The sequence below is a fragment of the Agelaius tricolor genome, unplaced genomic scaffold (genome assembly GCF_023055355.1).
Source record: "Agelaius tricolor isolate 1412-34295 unplaced genomic scaffold, bAgeTri1.0.p SCAF_25, whole genome shotgun sequence".
Taxonomy (NCBI): Eukaryota; Metazoa; Chordata; class Aves; order Passeriformes; family Icteridae; genus Agelaius; species Agelaius tricolor.
Window position 1 is genome coordinate 678326 of NW_027269285.1, and position 18651 is coordinate 696976.

Sequence of the window (18651 nt, forward strand, 5' to 3'; positions counted from 1 at the left end):
TCTTCATTCCTCTGGGATTGTGTGAGAAGGAGCAGGTTTTAGTGTGAGTTCTGTGGAGAAGAGCACTTGAGTCACTGAGAGCCAGCCCCCATGGCCAGACACTCCACCTGCAGCAGCTCTGTTCTGCTGTAGCCCAGGTCAGGGTGGAACAATGGGTGGTGAGGGCAATGCCAGGGCAGCAGGCTGGGCTCTGCCTTCAGCAGAGAGCTGACCCTGGAAGGCAACGCCTGCAGGAGCCACGTCCTGTTCCACTGCCGGGACCCCGCTCTGAGGGCAGAGAGTGGCTCCTACCGACCACAGACACGAGGAGGAACAGGAACAGCTCAGCTCCTTCTCAGTGCTGTTTGAGAATGGCTGTACTTCAACTTGATTCACTGTTTATTATGTTTAAAAAAATACAGTTCACACAAAAGTATCATGTAAACATTGTTAAATAGCTGCTGGTGCTCAGGCAGGACCCGGGGCTGAGCTGATGCTCCTGCAGCCTCGGCGGGGAGCAGCCAGGGAGGGTTTCTGGTGCTGTGTGGGAGCAGGCAGCCAGCATGGTCACAATGACACCGGCCTACAGCTTTGGGTTACTCGGCTCCAGGATTCCCAAGCCAAATCTTTCAAAACGCAGGACAACTTTGCTACTGTTAATGCTGCAGAGAGTGGGGAGGGAGAGGAGAAGGGAGGGGGAAACAGTTACTGATGATTCATCTTACAAAGCTACTGCCCTATCACAGGAGCTGCAATGAGCTTGGTTCTGCTCTGCATCACTTCAGTTCACCCAAGAGATCCTCAAGTAATTCAGCAGCAAACACATGAAGTTATTCATGCAAACATTATCAGTGGGAAGAGACTGCACAATCTGATTTGCCCAAGGGGGAGGAGTAGGAAGTTTTCCCAGGTCTCTACCGTGGGTAGAAGCCTGACACTGGTTTTCAGTGGGCACTTGCTTCTCTTGAAGTAGAAGGGAAGGAAAAACTGACATAATTTTCTTTGTAAGAGAAAGGGGAGTTTTGACACAGTACAGGAACAGGCTAAGAAACCTCAACAGAACAAACTCAAACCCATTTGCTCCTCCTCAGGCTCTACAAACATATAAAGGGGTCTCTCCCCTTGCTCTCACGCTGCTGGCAGAGCCAGAAGCACTTTCAGCTCAGAGCTTTCCTGAGGAGGCTCAGGGAATGATGTGGGAGCTTGTCCTCAGGCAGCAGAAACCCTCTTGGAGTGTGCTCTCCCCTGTCCCTGTCCTCTCCCCTCCAAACCAGTGCAGACAGACCTTTTCTAGAAGGCACATGTTTGCTGTGGTAGCTGTGACTCTGCCAAGGCCCTACATTGAGTCCTCCTGCTGCCCAGCGATGTAAACAGAAGCAAACTGTAACATTCCAAGGCCTGGATCTGCAAGGGGAGGAGCTGGAGGCTGCTCTTGCTTTCCCCCTCTTTTCCACAGCTTTAGCTGATCCCAGCTGACCCACGTGGACCTGCCCCGGACACTGCCCCAGCCTGGTTCTCAGTGGGCACAGGACCCTCAGCTGCTCCAAGCAGAGCAAGGACCATCCCTCCTTCCACTCAGGAACTGACCCTGGCTGCAGCGCTGGCTCTGTGCCTGAGGGAGAAGCGGCCCGGCCTCAGCCCCTGCTGGTTTGCAGCGCAAGGGCTGTGACAGTGTCCCTGTGACTGCAGGCACAGGCTGCAGCCCAAGGAGCAGCCCCAGAGGGGCTCAGGAGGACACACAGAGGTGCAGCAGTGTGGGGACAGCCCTGAGCTGCAGCAGGACAGGCACCCTGCCCTGGTGTGCACCTGCTCGGGCACAGGGGCCCCGTGCCCTGCCCAGAGGAGTCGCAGCTGCCGTGGCACAGGAGCCCGGTGTTAGCCAGGAGGGTCTCGCAGACAGGAGTGGTTATTGAAGCTACAGCCCACACCAAGCCAAAGGCAGAGAGGAGAATCGGGTAAAGTGTTGATTATGTCCGTGGGTTAATTTCCTGGTTTGTTTTTGCTTTTTTAATGGAAGGTGATTGTCCAAGTTGCCGGTTAGGATACGACACATGGAAGCATGCAAGGTGGAGCCCGTTATTGCACCAGTAGCTACAACCTACAAAGAAATATGGGAGGGAAGGGAAAAAGACACCATGAGAGTTAGTTTTCAGTTATTTAAAGCAAGCCCTTGAGAACTACACAGTGTACAGCTTTGACCAGGCTGCAGCAGGGGTTAGTGCAGTGTGTGAAAGGATCTGGGTGAGGTGGGGGAGCTCCACTCCTCAGTGCATGTTCTTTGTGTGAGGGTGAGCCCAGAGCCTGGGGGAAGCTTTCTGCAGTTTAAAGTTGTTGGACACCACTGGTGTGTCAGGGATCCAGTACAAATGGGGGGGAAATTGCACAGGAGAAGTGACAGAATTTTCAACCAAAACTCCAAAGCCCCCACACCAAGCAGAGACCAAACTGCCATGACAGTTCCTGTGTCAAGAGTTTGGGTGGTTCTGATCAGGTGTTGCAGGAAGAGAGTGAAGGATTATAGGAAGGGAAGGGGTGGGTTAAACATCAGAACAAAGAGAAAGTAAATACGAGCAGTTGAGGAGATGAAGAGAAACACTGAGCCAAGGACATGGTGAATGGGCACGGGCACAGATGAGTCTGTGGCCTCAGACCCACACAGTCTGAACCACTTCAGAGAGAAACAGTTCCTGGGTCCTTCCCTTGCCCAGGCAGTGCCTGCCATTACCATCACTGGGGAAGTTCTGGCCGCTCTGGGCTCAGTGGGGCCCTTCCCAATGCTGTTGTGGATATTCTCTGACACAAACAGGGCAATCAGTCAGCTGCTGGAGAGAGGTGAATACGGTGAAGTAGGAAACTGTCTGAGGCTCATGGCTCAGTCACATCATTTCCCAGGAACTAGAGAAGCAGAGGAGCAGCGCTCCCACCCTGTCCGGTCTGCCAGCCCCAGGAAAGCAAACAAAGCTCAGAAATGACCAGTTAGCAAATTGCATGGCATCAGTGCTGTGACCAGCAGCAGGTACTCACTCAGCAGACTTCCAGAAGTGCCCTGGGTGGGAGAGCCGGCGGTTCAGTTTTGGCAGTTTTTCAAGCATTTCCATGAGGACAGTGAAGCTGGGCCTCTCGCTGAGGTCAAAGGCCCAGCAGGCCGAGAGGATTTCCTGCAGAGGACAGTGGTGACTCATTATCTTCGTTCATGGGTCAACTGTGCAGACCAGAGAACTGTCTGAGCACTGGGATATGTGTGAACCCAGGCAGACGCTGCTCACAGAGGGCCTGGACGCTGTCAGAGCCCAAGAGTGTCCCGTGCTGGGGACGTTCACTTCTGCACCACATTTACAGGCACAGGCTTAACCCGGTCTCCCATTCTCATCTGATCTCTTTCCTGCCCTTCCTCTTTCGAGTTCTGAGTATAGTAACTCTCTTGAAGCAGCCCCTCTGTCCCTGACAAGCAGCTGTGTGAGGGGCTCCTGCAGCTCAGGTACTTACATTGACCTCTTTGCCCAGGCTGACAGTGGCAAGCACTTGTCTCACTCCCTCGCCGCTGCCGATCTGCCAGATGAGAGCCTCTGCAGGCTGGCTCCGGAAGGGCCACTCCCGTGCCTGCAGCTCGTACCACACGGTCCTGCAATGCCAACACACGTGTCAGGCCTCTGCCTGCTCCTGACAGACAAAGTGCCCGATGCTGGCACTGTTCCAGCTGCTTCAGCTGAGCTCTGGGAGGTGTCTAAGGCTGTGCAGCAAACCCCTTCCACCCATGACTTTTGGAATAGGTGAGGAAAATGTGTCCCAGCTGGAATCCTGAGTCTGAGAGAAGGGGAGGCCCTGACTGGAAGGCTTAGGCCAGTAGCCAGTCTCACTTAGCAAGCTCTTGTGGCACTCCTGGGTGTTCCTTTCTTACCCAAAGGCATAGATATCTGCAGCTTTGGAGAAAGGCAGCTTGTCTTCATCTTTCCCTGGGGCCATCTCACGGACAATCTCAGGGGCCAGGTAGCACAACCAGTCATGAGGCAGCTTCAGCTCATTCTCCCTCCTGAGTCCGAAAGAAAGAAGCGGGACTAAAACATTGGTGTGGAGGCCATATCTGTGCTGCACCTGATGCTTTGGCTTTATTTACTCCAATGCTTTTGCTGATGTTTTGTTTCTAATTTTCTTGCCATGTTAACAAATAAGCACATGTCAGCCTGACACTCACAGCTCCTTCCTGGCCTTAAGGTCTTGTTTGTTCTGTGCTCTGAGGCTCAATCCAAACTCTCTAGCTGTGCTACTGCAACTGTAGGAAGAACTCTGCTAAAAAGGAAAACAAAGCAAACATGCACAATGCAAACTGAGTGTGTACTAAACCAATGGATGCTTTTTGTGCACTGCAGGAAATGTTTCCCTATGTGACCATTTGTAATTCCAGAGCTGGAACCAAGCACTGAAACCTCCACTTACCTTCCTTCCTGAACCACACCCGAAATTCCAAATAATCCAAAGTCGGTGATCACAACTTTGCCATTGTCATAGAAGACATTTTTGGATTTCAGATCTTTGTGTACAATCCCCTTTGCGTGGAGATACCCCATGCCCTGGGAAACACAGCAGAGATGGAAATGTTTTTGGGGTTTATTATTTCCAAGCATACTCTGCTTTCTAACATATTTCCCCTTCCTAACTCCAGTGTCAGGGATTAGTTGTAACTGGGGGCAGGGCCCCTGTGGGACTTGTGCAGGAAGGTGTGGGGAGAGGCTGAGGGAGCAGCTCCCAGTCCTGTGTGCAGCTCTGAGCTCTGGCTGAGGCCCTACCCAGTGCTTCCCTTGGCATAACAAGCTCTTACCTTAATGATCTCCTGTGCTATCTGCCTGGTTTTGTTGATGTCCAGGGAGATCTTGGGGTCCCTCACAAAGGAGTGCAGCGTCCTTCCTTTGCAGAAGCTACAGGAAATGTTTATATATGAGAACATTAGCTAGCTCTACAATACATATCCAGTAGAACCAATAGAAAGATCTCTCTCCCTACCTGGTAATGATTGCTAGGTGAGGGGGGTTCATGCAGGCTCCCATGAACAGCACCACGTTCTCATGCCGGGTCTGCCTGTAGTTCATCACCTCCTTCTTGAAGAGCTTGAGGTGATCCTGGTTGTTGCCGTCGATCTCCAGCAGCCTGATGGCCACCTCCCCGTGCCACTTGCCCTTGTAGACCTTGCCCCAGCGGCCCTGGCCGATGGGGTCCCCCAGCTGGATCTGCTCGAAGGGGATGTCCCACTCCTGCAGGTACACGCTGGTCTGGCTGGGTTTGCGGTAGATCATCCCCTGCAGGTGCGGCCGCCGGTTGGGCAAATCTTCCACCTCATCCTCATCGTCCTCGGGCTCCGACTTACCCGCCTCTGCTTCCTCCACCTGTGCCCAGCAAGGGAAGGGAGAGGGGTGCTCACAGTCCCCCGGGCTGGCAGAGCAGCCCAGCAGCACAGGCTGCTCCAGAGACTCCGGGGCAAACCACAAACCCACCTGTGCTTCCCGTGCGCCTCCGCCCGTGCCCGGCTGCTGGGCAGCGCTGCAACAGAAACAGGGAGGACATCACTGGGGAAGGGGGCCTGTGCTGCCATTAGGGAGCAGAAGAAGCCAATACAGAACAGATCCTGACAGTTGCAGAAGCAGAGAAAAACACAATTCCTGCTCCATATAAAAGAGAAGGACTCTAAGCTCACTTTGGCAAATGAGGGACAAAGATTGGAAGTGGTTCTTGATAATTAAGTGGCAGGAATTGATTTGGCAGTGGCGTGGCTCTGTTATTACACTGTGTTCCAGGAATAGATGTCCCATTCCTACCCCTGAAACACCTGCAGTGGAGCAGCTGGCAATGCAGGCTGGAAGCTTTTCCATGCCCTGCAACTGGGATCCTGAAAGAGCTGTTTGCTTGCAGCTCAGTGGGCCGTGCCCTTCAAGTTACAGAACTCCAACTTCTGTTTCATCTGACCCTTCACACAACCAGGACAAGATATTAAAGGCTTGGACTCCTTAGTGAGCCATTTAGAGTTAAGTGTCATATTCAGCTTTATAAAACTGGCAATACCAGCACCACCCTCACTGACCAAAGTTACCCTGGGAGTTCTTGGGTGTTAAATCTGGTTTTGGCCATAACACAGCACTTCTGGGCTGGCTTGAGGATTACCAGGTAAATGCTGTGCAAATGAAAAGATTTAAAACTCTACTTACTTAGTGTCTGCAGCAGTTTCTGGAAGCTGTGCTGTTTGTGCAGGACTGGGAATTTCTGGGAAAGTAGAAACAGTTATGATACATCTTCTACACTTCAATCTCCTATAGACTGCAAGTTTTAACACTGCAATAGCAACTACTTGCTTCTTGTTTAGGAATTATTAACTCAACCACAGACAAAGTGATTTTATTCTTTTACTGATTTAAAACTATGCTCATCTCTCCTATGCCTGCATGTTGGCTGAGCCCAGTCCTCTTCCATTTCCCCCACCTATCTGTGAAGTCCTTTTGGCCAGGCACAGAGCCATAAAAGTGAATCTTTAGAAAGGAGGAACATGGATGTGAATAGAATCCCACAGCAGGAAACAAATGTTCTACAGCTAAATATTCAAAGTTCCATCTCAATACATAAATCAAGTCACTACCTCGGATTAGGGGAGAGAGGCCTGAGTACACTGAGATAAGAGAAAGGCTGGATTGTTTTAGACAGGTTTTTTAAAGCAGAATGATTGTTCTTGGGCAGCATGCAGAGGTTTACAAACAAGTTATGTTTTGGCAGTAGAAGTTGGTTAGTAGAATTAAAACAATCAACTCACCTGGGAAGACAAACTGTTGTCTATGCTGAAGGTAGTAGGCAGCTTTTAATTAATTGGGGTTTTGTAAAAAAGGAACAGCGAAAAAAATACCAGGAGAAAAAAAACAAAACAACACAAACAAGTTAGAGGATCATCAGTGAGTGCCTCATATGCATACAATGAATTAGCCCCAGGTCACTGCTGGGAACAGATTAGTGGATTATCAGCCTGCTGGGGGGGATTTCAGCACATGCATTTTGGGAGGGCCCTGACAGATGACAGGTATCACACACAAGCTGTGCCACCTCTCTCAAACAGCCCTGTGGGCAAAGGGGGAGCCCAGGAATGTGCAAGGCAGGCCCACATCAGGTGTGATGTGATGTGCTCTGTGTCTTAGCTTTGCAGAGGTGCCCCCACAGAAGCTGAAGCTCATGAACCATCTGCCTTTTTTTATTTTTTCAGTGAATCTGAGCAGTTTGTCCCAATGCAAAGTAGCTGCAGTGGAATCCTCACACTGAACTGCCTCTGGTCCTTTTTAGCAGGCTCAAACAGCAACTTGAATTCACAGGTCAGAAGCTGATGCAAAATTCAGCAGTGTTGAAGGCCAGGTATAGTAGCTACTGAGCACCATATGACTTCAGGTCAAAGGAATTGCATTTATTCTCACTGTTTAGATCTTTGCCCTTGTCAGAGATACTTGCCCCTCTCAGCTCTGGTTAAAGCTGCACACTGGGGCTCTCAATCCATAGGGCATGAAGGGTAAACCTCTCTCTACCAGTTATGCTTGACAGTGGTTTAAAAGTTGGTGTTGATTGTGGGTTATATTTTGGAAGGGTCTGATAAAGTAATTCATTCCAGCTCTCACTTTTACAGCCTGCTCCACCAAGCACCTCCCTCCTGACTGAAAGCCCCTAGTGAGCACTCATTGCAGGCAGCATGCATTGTACAGCACAAAGGGGAAAGGAGGAGAAAAAAATAGCTCTTTTCTTCAGTCCTTTTCCCAAAAGGAAAAGGAGAAACATTCCTCAATAATCTGTTCCCTGCAAAGATATCTTGCTGATACCCTTTAAAAGTTTTAAGGAAGACGTTTTCATTTTATCAGATAATAAGAAACACTTTCACACCTTGTTTAAGGCACAACCATGTACTCAGAAACCCACAAGTGCCTCTGAATTCTGGTCAGCCTCTGCAGAGTCTGCAGGGAGGAGTTACCTGGGAAGTTGAACCGCCCGTCCCTCTGGCCCATGGGGGATGCGTTGGGGGGCGGCGTCGCACTGGGAGGGTTGGAAGACTGGAAAGGTGCTGGAGAAGAGGGAGTGGATGAGGTTGTGGAGGAAGGATTACTGCTGGAGTCCAGGTGGTTTATTGCTGGTGGATGCTCCTGCAAAGAGGGAAAGCCACTCGTGAGAGAGCAATAAAGAGAAAGGAGGAGTTCCCCTGGGCCTGCTGCACAACAGACAGAGGGAACTTGTTCCTCCCCAGGCTTGATCGTGGCATTGCTGTGCTGAGTAAGCACCTGGAGCTCTGCACAACCCCTGTTTTACAGGGACAAAATGTCTCATATCCAAGCCTTGCAAGGTGAAAGCTCTCACTCCAAGCAGTGAGATCCAACCTCTCCCTGCTGCAGCTCCCCAGGGACTCTGGACATGCCCCAGCCACCTCGTACCTTTTTAGTTAGTGCTTTGGGGAGAGTTCCAAACTGGGGTTCTGTGGGTCTGTCTACTGGATTATTGATATCAGATGGGACAGACTCCGTTCTTCTTATTTTTGTTACTGAAAAACAGTTTGAAGAAGGGAGAGAAACAGCTTTAATGAGACTTTTTATTGTTTCTATACCATCAATTACATTGAAGTCCCAAGAATTTGTAGAAAATTACTTACTGGGAAGGAAGGATATTCTACAAGCAGGTGCCTCTTTAGTACATTTGTTGTGACATTTTAATCTGAAAGATAACCATTACATGTTAAATAGCAACTTGTTCTTTCCCAAAAAGAGGAAGCCTACCCTTAATTTGTAATTCTTATGCTAATCTCAGAAGGAGTTCTGGAATGCTCAGCCCCAGAGCAGCAGGCATTCATTCGTATGGAGAATTCTATTATTCAGCCTAATGAAACCACAAACATATCTTAGCATCTGATTTATTTTTAATAGAGTTACTTTCACTGACTCTCAGCCAGCAACCATGAAATAGTGAAATCTCAGTCCTCTGGACTAACAAGCCTGAGAGAGAAACAAAAATTAATATCCTGGCTGTTATTTAGGGATCCAGCTCCCACTACAAGATTTGCCCAGGATGAGGTAGGAAGCCTGTGGCAAGGAAACTAATTTAGTTCATTCATGTGTCAGGCTGCCACCTTCAAGTGTGAGTTGTGCCAGGAGCATCCCTTTGCCAGGTCAGAAGGACTGAAAAAAGGATGCCACTGCCAAAAGTGCATCACATCAAGAGCCAGGAGTTACTGCAGGCTGTGGTGAGTCCAGCTCCAGGCTGTTCTGAAGGAGACCATCCCCGTGTGCTCACCTGCAGTACTTACACTTCACCCCGAACATCATGCTCTTCTGGCACACTTGGCAAATCTGAGATAACCAGGACTTTGTAGAGAACCTACCAGAGACAAGAGAGGGAAAACTGACGTTAGCTGGTGTCTGAGGGAAAATGAGCATTTGTAGGTAGCTGAACTTGACAGCTGAGACACCCAACCCGACTGCAAACCCATCTCAGAGTCCTGTGCCACCATGGCCCTGCCTGGGCTGCTCCCCTGTGAGCTACAGCCAGCCCCAATCCCTGCTCACCTGTGAGCTACAGCCAGCCCCAGTCCCTGCTCCCCTGTGAGCTACAGCCAGCCCCAGTCACTGCTCACCTGTGAGCTACAGCCAGCCCCAGTCCCTGCTCCCCTGTGAGGCACAGCCAGCCCCAGTCACTGCTCCCCTGTGAGGCACAGCCAGCCCCAGTCCCTGCTCCCCTGTGAGGCACAGCCAGCCCCAGTCCCTGCTCACCTGTGAGGCACAGCCAGCCCCAGTCCCTGCTCACCTGTGAGGCACAGCCAGCCCCAGTGCCTGCTCCCCTGTGAGCTACAGCCAGCCCCAGTCCCTGCTCCCCTGTGAGGCACAGCCAGCCCCAGTCACTGCTCCCCTGTGAGGCACAGCCAGCCCCAGTCCCTGCTCCCCTGTGAGCTACAGCCAGCCCCAGTCCCTGCTCACCTGTGAGGCACAGCCAGCCCCAGTCCCTGCTCACCTGTGAGGCACAGCCAGCCCCAGTGCCTGCTCCCCTGTGAGCTACAGCCAGCCCCAGTCCCTGCTCCCCTGTGAGCTACAGCCAGCCCCAGTGCCTGCTCCCCTGTGAGGCACAGCCAGCCCCAGTCCCTGCTCCCTGTGAGGCACAGCCAGCCCCAGTCCCTGCTCCCCTGTGAGGCACAGCCAGCCCCAGTCCCTGCTCCCTGTGAGGCACAGCCAGCCCCAGTCCCTGCTCACCTGTGAGGCACAGCCAGCCCCAGTCCCTGCTCACCTGTGAGCTACAGCCAGCCCCAGTCCCTGCTCACCTGTGAGTCACAGCCAAGCCAAAGTCTCTTCGTACCGTCTGGGGGGATCCCTGGGGGAGCTCTGATGGAGAACAAGAGCAGGGTTTAGGGAAGCATTGCTGACATGTGCTCCCCACCCTGCACAGAAACTGAGCAGTCACTGCCCAGGTCAGCACCTCCAGCCATGAGGAGTCACAGGAACACAGCTCAGACTGATTTGCCCCCTGTGAAATTGCTCTTGTATTTGTTTCCATATGATTGGATAAATCATGATGTTTTACATTTAGAGATTACAGAAGTCCATCTGATCAGGTCTAAGCCATTCTTAAAGTGGAAAGTCAGACTTTACTCCTAACTGGTTTACTCCCAATTGGTTTACCACAAATGCCATCACCCAGTTTTCCTGCAGTGTCAGTAGATTTCAGAATATTCTATTTCACTGAAAATTACCTCCATTTTCTAGACAGGGTCAGCATGACCCAGAAGAATGAAAACATACATGTGAGCTCACCTAACTTTCTGCTAAGTGCAGAAAGTAAGATATAGACTTCCAAATGCCAAACCAGCATGCCAGTGGTTAGAGCACACAACTTCCTGAAAACTCTCCAATACTCAGAATTCTGGCATTATTTCCTGAACAAAATCTACAGAAATATTGCACATCTGAGGCAAACCCCAATGTGCAAGTGTCAGCACAGCAGCAGGGCTGGCTCAGAGCCAGTCTCCTCATTTGACCATAGATGGCACCACAGTCTTTTTTATCATTAGTCCAGGGAGCTCTGAGAGGCATCTGTGATCCTCAGCCTCTTGGAAAAGGCTGGAATGGCTAGCTGCTGTTCCTAGAAATGCTGCTGGCCTGGTGTGGCCATCCACAATCCCAGCACAGCAGTAAAGAAGGCTGTGAACATCGGGTCAGATGTTAAATCCTCACTGAATGAATATCAACCAGGCTGGGATTGTGCAGGACTCACCAGAGCCCACAGCAGACACCTCACCCCAGCCAATCGGTCTGCATGAAAAGGAGCACCACAATCCTTGATTTCTGTTTGAGTTTATTCTAATGCCTTTTTCATTTCTCACAGCAATTATCTCGCTCTCCCCAGGGAAATGCTCAGATTTCTGCTGGCAGTTTCATTTTACAATCTTTCTATTTCTGAAAGTAATTCCTGAGATTTTTGTTTTAGAGGGCATTAGCTTTATGTGCAGTGCTTGGACTTTCATACTTGTTTTTAATACTCAGATACTTCTGGACACTTTCCAAGCTGCTCCAATCTCTCTCCATGAGCTTCCAAGGTTACAGGTGGTGTCTGGGACACACCTCAGGGATGGCCAGAACTCCCAGTGGCCCTGGAGAAACCCAGCCCTGCTCCTGCCAGCTATCACCCACATGAACAGACTCCTCAGCACACAGGGAACACCCCACATTCCAGCACATGCTGCAGCTTCCTCAGAAAGCTGCACACAAGTGTCTGAACTTCACTGCAGAAACACTGGGCAATGCATATCCAAAGCCACTGAATGGTTAGGTGTGAAATTCCTGTACCAAGAGGCATCTGTGCCAGCTGTCTGAGGTCATAGATAAGCACCCCCTGGCTTTAACCCTTGAAACATCAGTATTCCTTTGCCTTGCTTGTGTCATCCTAGAAAATACCAGGTGCAACCAAGTAAAACCCTGTGGTTCTGTGGCAGACCAAGCTCCTGCTCAGTTAACAGAAGCTCTGGGACAGGAGGGCCCGTGGAGAACCTCCAGAGGCTGCCCAGGGATGGCCACCAGGGAGCTGACAAGCATGGGTTCTTCTCTCTCAGCAAGGCACTGCAGACACCCCTGTGAGAATCTCTTACCGAACCTAGAAAGAAGAAAAGATATATTTTTTTAGGCACTGATACTCCTGTGACAGGTACAGCCTTTGCTAGAGCAGGAACTGCTGCCTGCAGCGTGTGCTGCCAGGTTTACAGGCACCTCTGGCTTTGCACAGGTTCCTGAGGCTGCTGCATTGCCAATATTTTCCTGCCTACCTAGGGCAGCCTTTGGCAGGGAGAGCCCCAGCTCCAGCCTGGGAGGAGACTTACTTTATTGGCGGAACTTCGTCGATCCTGTTGCCCAGCTGGGACTCGTGGGACTTGCTCCTGGTGAGGGTGGGGAAGTTGGGCAGCAGCTGGAACACCTTGCGGCAGGGGGGCGGCGGCGTCCGCGGCGGCTTCAGGCGGTGCCGGCGCTTGGGCTGCGGCGTGGCCGGGGGGGTGACGGTGATGCTGTGCGGGGTCCGGGGCCTGCCCCCGGGCAGCACCAGCGGCTCCAGCAGCGTCTCTGCCGAGGGACAGGGCTCGCAGGGCGGGGCGGCGGGCGCGGGGCGCTGCTGGCTGCCCTTGGCCGGGGCGCACGGGGAGCTGGCGGGGTCCGGCTGCGAGCAGGAGCTGTCGCGGCGCTCGGGGAGGGCCAGCGGCACATCGTCCCTCGGCTCCCCTCCTGCCCGACGGAGCAGCGTTAGTGCCGGCCCGCAGCCAGCCCAGCCCGGGCTGCTCGGGGCTCCGGGCAGGGCTCTGGGTGCCCGTGGCACCTGGCAATCATCGCCCCTGAGCCTCAGCAGGGCCCCAGGCTGAGAAAACTCAGCACAGAGCCTGAGCTGAGCTTTTGAGAGACATAGATCTGGGTTCCTAAAAATGACATTTCTTTCTAAAAGGTGCACACCGTAACTCCTGAGCAATGGCTGGTTTATACAGTGTGGATGGGAAATATTTGACAGCCTGGGACAAGAAAGATTAGAAAAAAGGAAACATAAGACTGAGCTGTTTGCTGATTTTTTCCATTAACTAATCTTTACCATTTGCAAATGGATGAACTGTCATAATACCAACAGGAAACATCACCTTTCAGTGACAGATTGATAACTGCTACAAAGAAAGATGTGGTGCATGTGAGTCCCAGTCTGCTGGGAGAGGCTCTTGTACAAACAGATTGTACAGTGCCTGTGGAAGTGCTAGGGGAAGGTTTCTCTCTGAGCTGGCAGTATTTGGGAAAGGCATCACCTAGAAGGAATCTGGTTGTATTTAAATAAGTCAAGGATGTGTATACTGACCCATGGAGAATGAACTGGAGCATTAGACACAACTCTGACAGAAAGGGTTAATAAGGATATAATCTACTGAGTAGGAGAGGATTCTACATACATTTATTTCCATTTCTTTATCTGACTCGATGTCCAAACCCAACCCAGCTGACAGCTCTAGATAGGTTTGATCAGTGCACATCCCAGAGCCATATGCTGGTCACAGAACATCCCCAGAGTGTCTGCAAGGCAGCAGATGGGGCTGGGCTGGGGAACACCGTGCCCCAGGAGAACAAGGCAGTGTGTACCTGACTCCGTCACCTTCCGCAGGCAGCTCAGGGCCCCGTTGAGCCTGGAGCACTCCTCGTCTCTGGCTCCACATCTCTTCATTGTTTCTTTCACCTTTGACTCGTTCATTTCTAGTAAGGCATCCAGGGTCAGCTCCTCTGGTATTCTCTGCAGGAAAGCAAGAGAGCCCCTTTCTGTTGCTCTGTGTACAAGCAGCAGTGTCACCTGTCGGGTGCTGTGAGCAGTGGCACTGCCTGGGCTGACTCATGGCTCACTCCTTTGGGCAGTGCCCACAGCTGCTCTCTCCCCTGCCTGGGGTGGGATGTGCTCTGCACCTCCAGGACTGGTCATCCTCTGCTATTTCACACAGGATTACAGGGGACCAAAATACTCCTCCCCTTGTGGAAAATTTTAGCAAAGCTACTAATGAAACTTAACTTTCTCATTAAAAATAGGGTCAGAAATAAAACAGGTCTAAAACCTGAAAAAGAGTCAGATAAGGATGTTTGGCTTTTCAGGACTGAAGTGAACAGCAGAAACAGTGAGGAAAATTACTTCTTTATTAGAACAAAAAAGAAACGTTTTGACAAAGATAGCGGCCTCCTCCTCAAGCAGTTTTTCCTTCATCAGAGAACCAGCCTTACCCATATCCTGCCTGGAGAGATATCTGGGCAGAACTCCTTCTACATCTTAATACACCAAAGCCCCACAGTGATAAGGCTCAGATCAGGCAGACACAAAAGATACAAGAGCCTGGAAAACACAAAATGATCTGGTATTTCCTGACACAGAACTGAGCTGTGTTTCTCTCTCCTCCCCCATTCAAATGTTTCCAGTGTAAGTCTGCAGCAATTGTGGTTAATAAACAAAACCAGGATACTTAGCCCAGTTACCCAGGAATTTCCCTGTAAAGTTCTGCCTAAACAAACCTCCCTGTTGCCTATTCTCACAATGAGATCACAAATTTCACAATATTTGGCCTTTATCCTAAAGTTTCGACTCCTGGAATCAAACTATATAAAAGGCTTTGAACTTTATTTGAAGGGGAAACTCAAAAGTGTGTGTCACTGCTTGGTGAAACAAAAAGCTTGGAATCCTCTAGTCCTTAAACCCCACTTCTGACCCAGAAGCAGACGTGAATGTGCTGAATGTCCTTTAACAATTGCATCTTTCTTAAGCCAGCCTCTGGCTTTGAGAGCTGACACAGCACTTTCAGCTGTGACAGTGCCCAACTGCCCCAACTTTTGGAGCTCTGTAGGTGGCAACACAAAAAGTTTCCAATTTTAGTTACTGTGGCATGGAGCAAACAAAAAGAATAAATTAAGAAAGGGCAGAAGTCTAAGAAACACATCCTGTATCTTCTGTCACATGCCCTGAACTGGATGGAACACAAAACACAGCTGAGTCAAGGGAGGCCAGGAATTTAAATGAGCAGTAAGCATGAAGCAGAGCCAGAGTTCAATGAAGTTTGGGTAGACTTTCTTCCTTTTTCCCTGTAACTAATCTTTATAACAAATAATAACAAAAGAATAACAAAAGCACAGACATCACAACTGATGCTGGGCATTATTCATTTTTCTGCACACCTGCACCACCATGATGCAGGACATAGGACTGCCCCCTCCCTTTGAAGGACACAATCTCTCTGTGCCCAGAGCTGACTGATGATGGTCCCCAGCTCTGCACCCCCAGCTCAGCTCTCACACAAGGCCCAGTCCCCCTGAAGGGACTGCACCCATACACAAAGCCCAAGCTCCTCTTCTGCTCAGTAGTTTAATTTTAGAAAGACAGAACAGCAAGTTGTAGGAAAGTAGAAAGTACAGAAAAGGAGATTATATTTAAACAGTCCCAATGACCTTGAGCTGGGAGAGCTCAGACTTTCTGAACCTGCTGCCAGCCCCCATGACACGCGACAAAAGAAATAAGCCTTCAGAGAGGGGGAGGGAGGGGAAGTAAGAGGCTTTCTTTAAACAGCCACTCATGTGCTGCACATATGTGGTGGCTTAATATAAAACTGGTCAACCTGATCCCTGTAAGACTGGCCTGCTCTGCCTCGGTGTGTGTCACCCCAGGCAGTGTGACAGTGAGGAGGGTCACTAGTTCAGGGTGGCTCTCAAACGGGTTCTGCTGCTGCCCTGGCTCTGGGGGGAGAAGGGCCCCTGCTCAGGGGCTCTGGGCCCTTGCACAGGGGTTATTCCAACTCTTCACCACTCAGGGTGAGACATGTGGGTCCAGCTGACCTCTCTTTACCTACTTTCTCAGTGGGTGCTGAGGCCTTTTTTAAAAACAGCTTTAAAAATGCAGATTAAAGGCTTGCATTAGACCAAGCTCAACACCACCTCTCTGGGCACACCTTGTCTTGACAGGGAGAGCTGCAAGATATTCAGACAGTACTCTACTAATAAGGTCAGGTTTAAAAACAGAGAAAAAGCAGAAGATAGAATCTGCTTTCAATCTTCAGCACCTCATAACTGCCAGCAAAATCTAAAGCCTAACCATGCACTGCTCAGCAGAAGGGATGCTAAAAAGTCCAAAGCAGGAAATGATTCCTCCCTACAACAGGTAAGAGGACTTCTCCCTGAAGCCCTCCTGCTTATCAGACACAGACTGCACTTCATGGTGCACATGTCTAAAGAGAGAAAAGTGAGTAGCAGTGCATGCAAGGAGCCATCCAAGGGTCAGTCTCAATTAGTCCGGGTGAAGAGTTCACAACAGTCTTTAATCTTGTCTAGTGTCCAACTTAAATCCCTGAAACATGGCAAAAATGCTGGTATCTAACACAGTGCAGGGGTTATTTTTGGTAAAGATTCCACCCTGCAGATAAGCCTACATAGCTAATGCTGCTGCAGGCACTCTGCAAAATCAGCCTGACCTGCTCCTCGACCCAGTAGCCACAGCTCTTCCTGTAGAGCTGGACAGTTGTCAAGGCCCCAAATGCCTCCTCTTAAATCAATACATTCCCTCTCCAATCATCCTCCCATGAAGCAGCAGATGCTAGAAGAGAAAGCCCATTACATAAGGTGCTTAAATTCCCACTGATAGCTCTAAGCAAAGCATGTAAAGATGCTCTTAAGAACATCTTGTGCCTGCTAGTTGTTATTTTGCAGTGTTTTTCTGGTGCCCAGCAATGAAGGTACTGAAAAATTGCTGTATTATTAAATTCCTGGAGATTTTATGGGCATTCTGGAAAGCCTCTCAATTGCAATTTCCGGCCTGCATTGAGCTGTAAGCATAAACAGGCCACAGTTCCACCATACATCACCCTCCTCACTGTTCCACCTCCCAGCAGAGGCTGGAGGGCAGCTGACAGGCTCAGGCACTGTGTCTGGCTGGCTCTTTGGGGACAGGAGAGCTGCTGTCACTACTCTTCTGTGGCAGACAGGTGCAGCAGTTGCAGATCCCTCGGGCTGACCTCAAGGCATGAAGGGTTCACAGTGCCCAAAGCTGCAAGGGGCACCTGGAGCCCTTGGCAGGGAAGGGGAGCCCTGGCAGTGGTAGAGACTTTCTTCCAGGAGCTGGTTACACTGGGCAGGGCCTTCAGCTGGAGCACTGAAGGAATTTTATAGCTCTAGGAAGCCTGCAGGACAGAATTAATTTGCATACACACAATTAGCACATCCAGGATCTCTGCTATCTGGCTGGCCAGCCAGAGCTCCTGCTGCCAGACCCATGGAAATCCCCAGGAGCCAGCCACGGTCCTCATGGCCTGTTCATGCAGATATGCTGACAGAAAAAGATGAGAGGATACAGCTGGGGAAACCTGATAGGCGTAGGCAGATCTGCCTCCTCTATCCCCCATCCAAAGGATGCACTCACAAAAACCCCTCCCAGCTCCTCCAGTGACAGACCTGCTGTGAGCTGGGGCCACCCTGTGCTAACAGAACCCTCTGCCCCGGGCTCACAGCAGCAGCCCCAGGCCTGGCTCACCCTTGGCAGGGGCATTTTCACAGGGGCAGCACAAGGCTCTGGGCAGACAATTCCTGCTCAAGGCATGAGCCCCTCCTGCTCTGCTCCTGCCCTTGCCTTGCTCAGCTCTGCAGCTCCTTGGCATCAATGCTGCCTGGGGATGGGCTTCACAGGCAGGCAGGAGGTATCCCAGAAAAGGGCACAAGGGTACAACTGGGACTCAGACTGTTCCCAAAAGGAACAGCCTCAAAGCAGCCCCAACCACAGCCCTGTTCCACCTGCTCCCAGTCTCCCTGGTGACACAGCCCTGCTGATGGCCAGAGCCCGGGGCAGGATGTGCCCCTCCCTGTGCAGGACAGTTATCCACTCTAAAAACAGCTTTCCAAGCTTGACTGACTGGCACCCCTGCTCCAGAGCCAGCAGGGCCGGTCCAGACATGCTTCAGAAGATGATAAGAAGATGACTCTGTTCTTAAGTTAGTTTTTAAGACAGTGACAAGTTACATGTGGGAACAAATACAATAGTTATGTTGCTGGGAAGCACAGTGATAAAGGCAGAGAAAATCACTTTCTGGGCTGAAGAAAATAAGCCAAAAGAATTTTTTTAGTCTCTTCTATTTGGCAGACATACTCCAAGCTCAGAACCCAGTAAATAGCTCTGCAAGAGACTTCTTCCACCAGCTCAAGAGTGGAGAGAGCACTGTTCCCATCCTCCTTCTCTCCCATTGCCCTCCCAATTCCTGACTCCAACTCCCAAGGCAAGCAGGACAATCCAGATCAATGTATTTTTCTAGGACCGTTTTCAGAGCAACTTTTATCCACTCAAGATGATTACATAGCATGAGCACACCTTCTGTCTGTAAGGCTCCTTGCCCTATCTTTTCTAGATCTCAGTTCAAGAACCTCTTTGCTCACTTTCGTCACACCATATTTAACCATATATACATCATTTTTGGCATTAAACTACACATGCAATTGGTCTCTAGAATTAATCCATCTCTAGAACTGATCAGATTCTAGAACTCCTAAGCAAAAACAAGGACTCCAGCATTCCCTAGAAAAACACTTAAACAGCAAGTTAGAGCACCACATTAGCCCAGCTCCAAAGCAGAGCCTGCTGCCACTTTCTACGATAAAAATCTGTCTG

At 50.5% G+C, this 18651-nt stretch overlaps 1 protein-coding gene across 2 annotated transcripts in view; it reads right to left on the bottom strand.

Annotated features, from left to right (window-relative positions):
• Window positions 1-360: 360 nt before the first annotated feature.
• Window positions 361-18651, bottom strand: part of KSR1 (kinase suppressor of ras 1) — a 46964-nt gene continuing 28673 nt past the window's right edge. The window contains exons 3-20 of one of the 2 annotated variants that reach the window (XM_071447501.1): window positions 13620-13767; window positions 12335-12731; window positions 12107-12111; window positions 10286-10346; window positions 9268-9351; window positions 8630-8691; window positions 8415-8521; window positions 7961-8129; window positions 6770-6811; window positions 6174-6228; window positions 5466-5511; window positions 4978-5357; window positions 4796-4892; window positions 4414-4547; window positions 3878-4009; window positions 3466-3601; window positions 3004-3137; window positions 361-641 (exon numbers count right to left, since the gene is read on the bottom strand). In XM_071447501.1, coding sequence (XP_071303602.1) covers window positions 563-641; window positions 3004-3137; window positions 3466-3601; window positions 3878-4009; window positions 4414-4547; window positions 4796-4892; window positions 4978-5357; window positions 5466-5511; window positions 6174-6228; window positions 6770-6811; window positions 7961-8129; window positions 8415-8521; window positions 8630-8691; window positions 9268-9351; window positions 10286-10346; window positions 12107-12111; window positions 12335-12731; window positions 13620-13767 — 2268 coding nt within the window. In that variant the 3' untranslated portion in view covers window positions 361-562. Of the gene's footprint in view, window positions 642-3003; window positions 3138-3465; window positions 3602-3877; window positions 4010-4413; window positions 4548-4795; window positions 4893-4977; window positions 5358-5465; window positions 5512-6173; window positions 6229-6769; window positions 6812-7960; window positions 8130-8414; window positions 8522-8629; window positions 8692-9267; window positions 9352-10285; window positions 11958-12106; window positions 12112-12334; window positions 12732-13619; window positions 13768-18651 lie in introns of those variants that run through there. The other variant, XM_071447500.1, reaches the window with a different exon arrangement.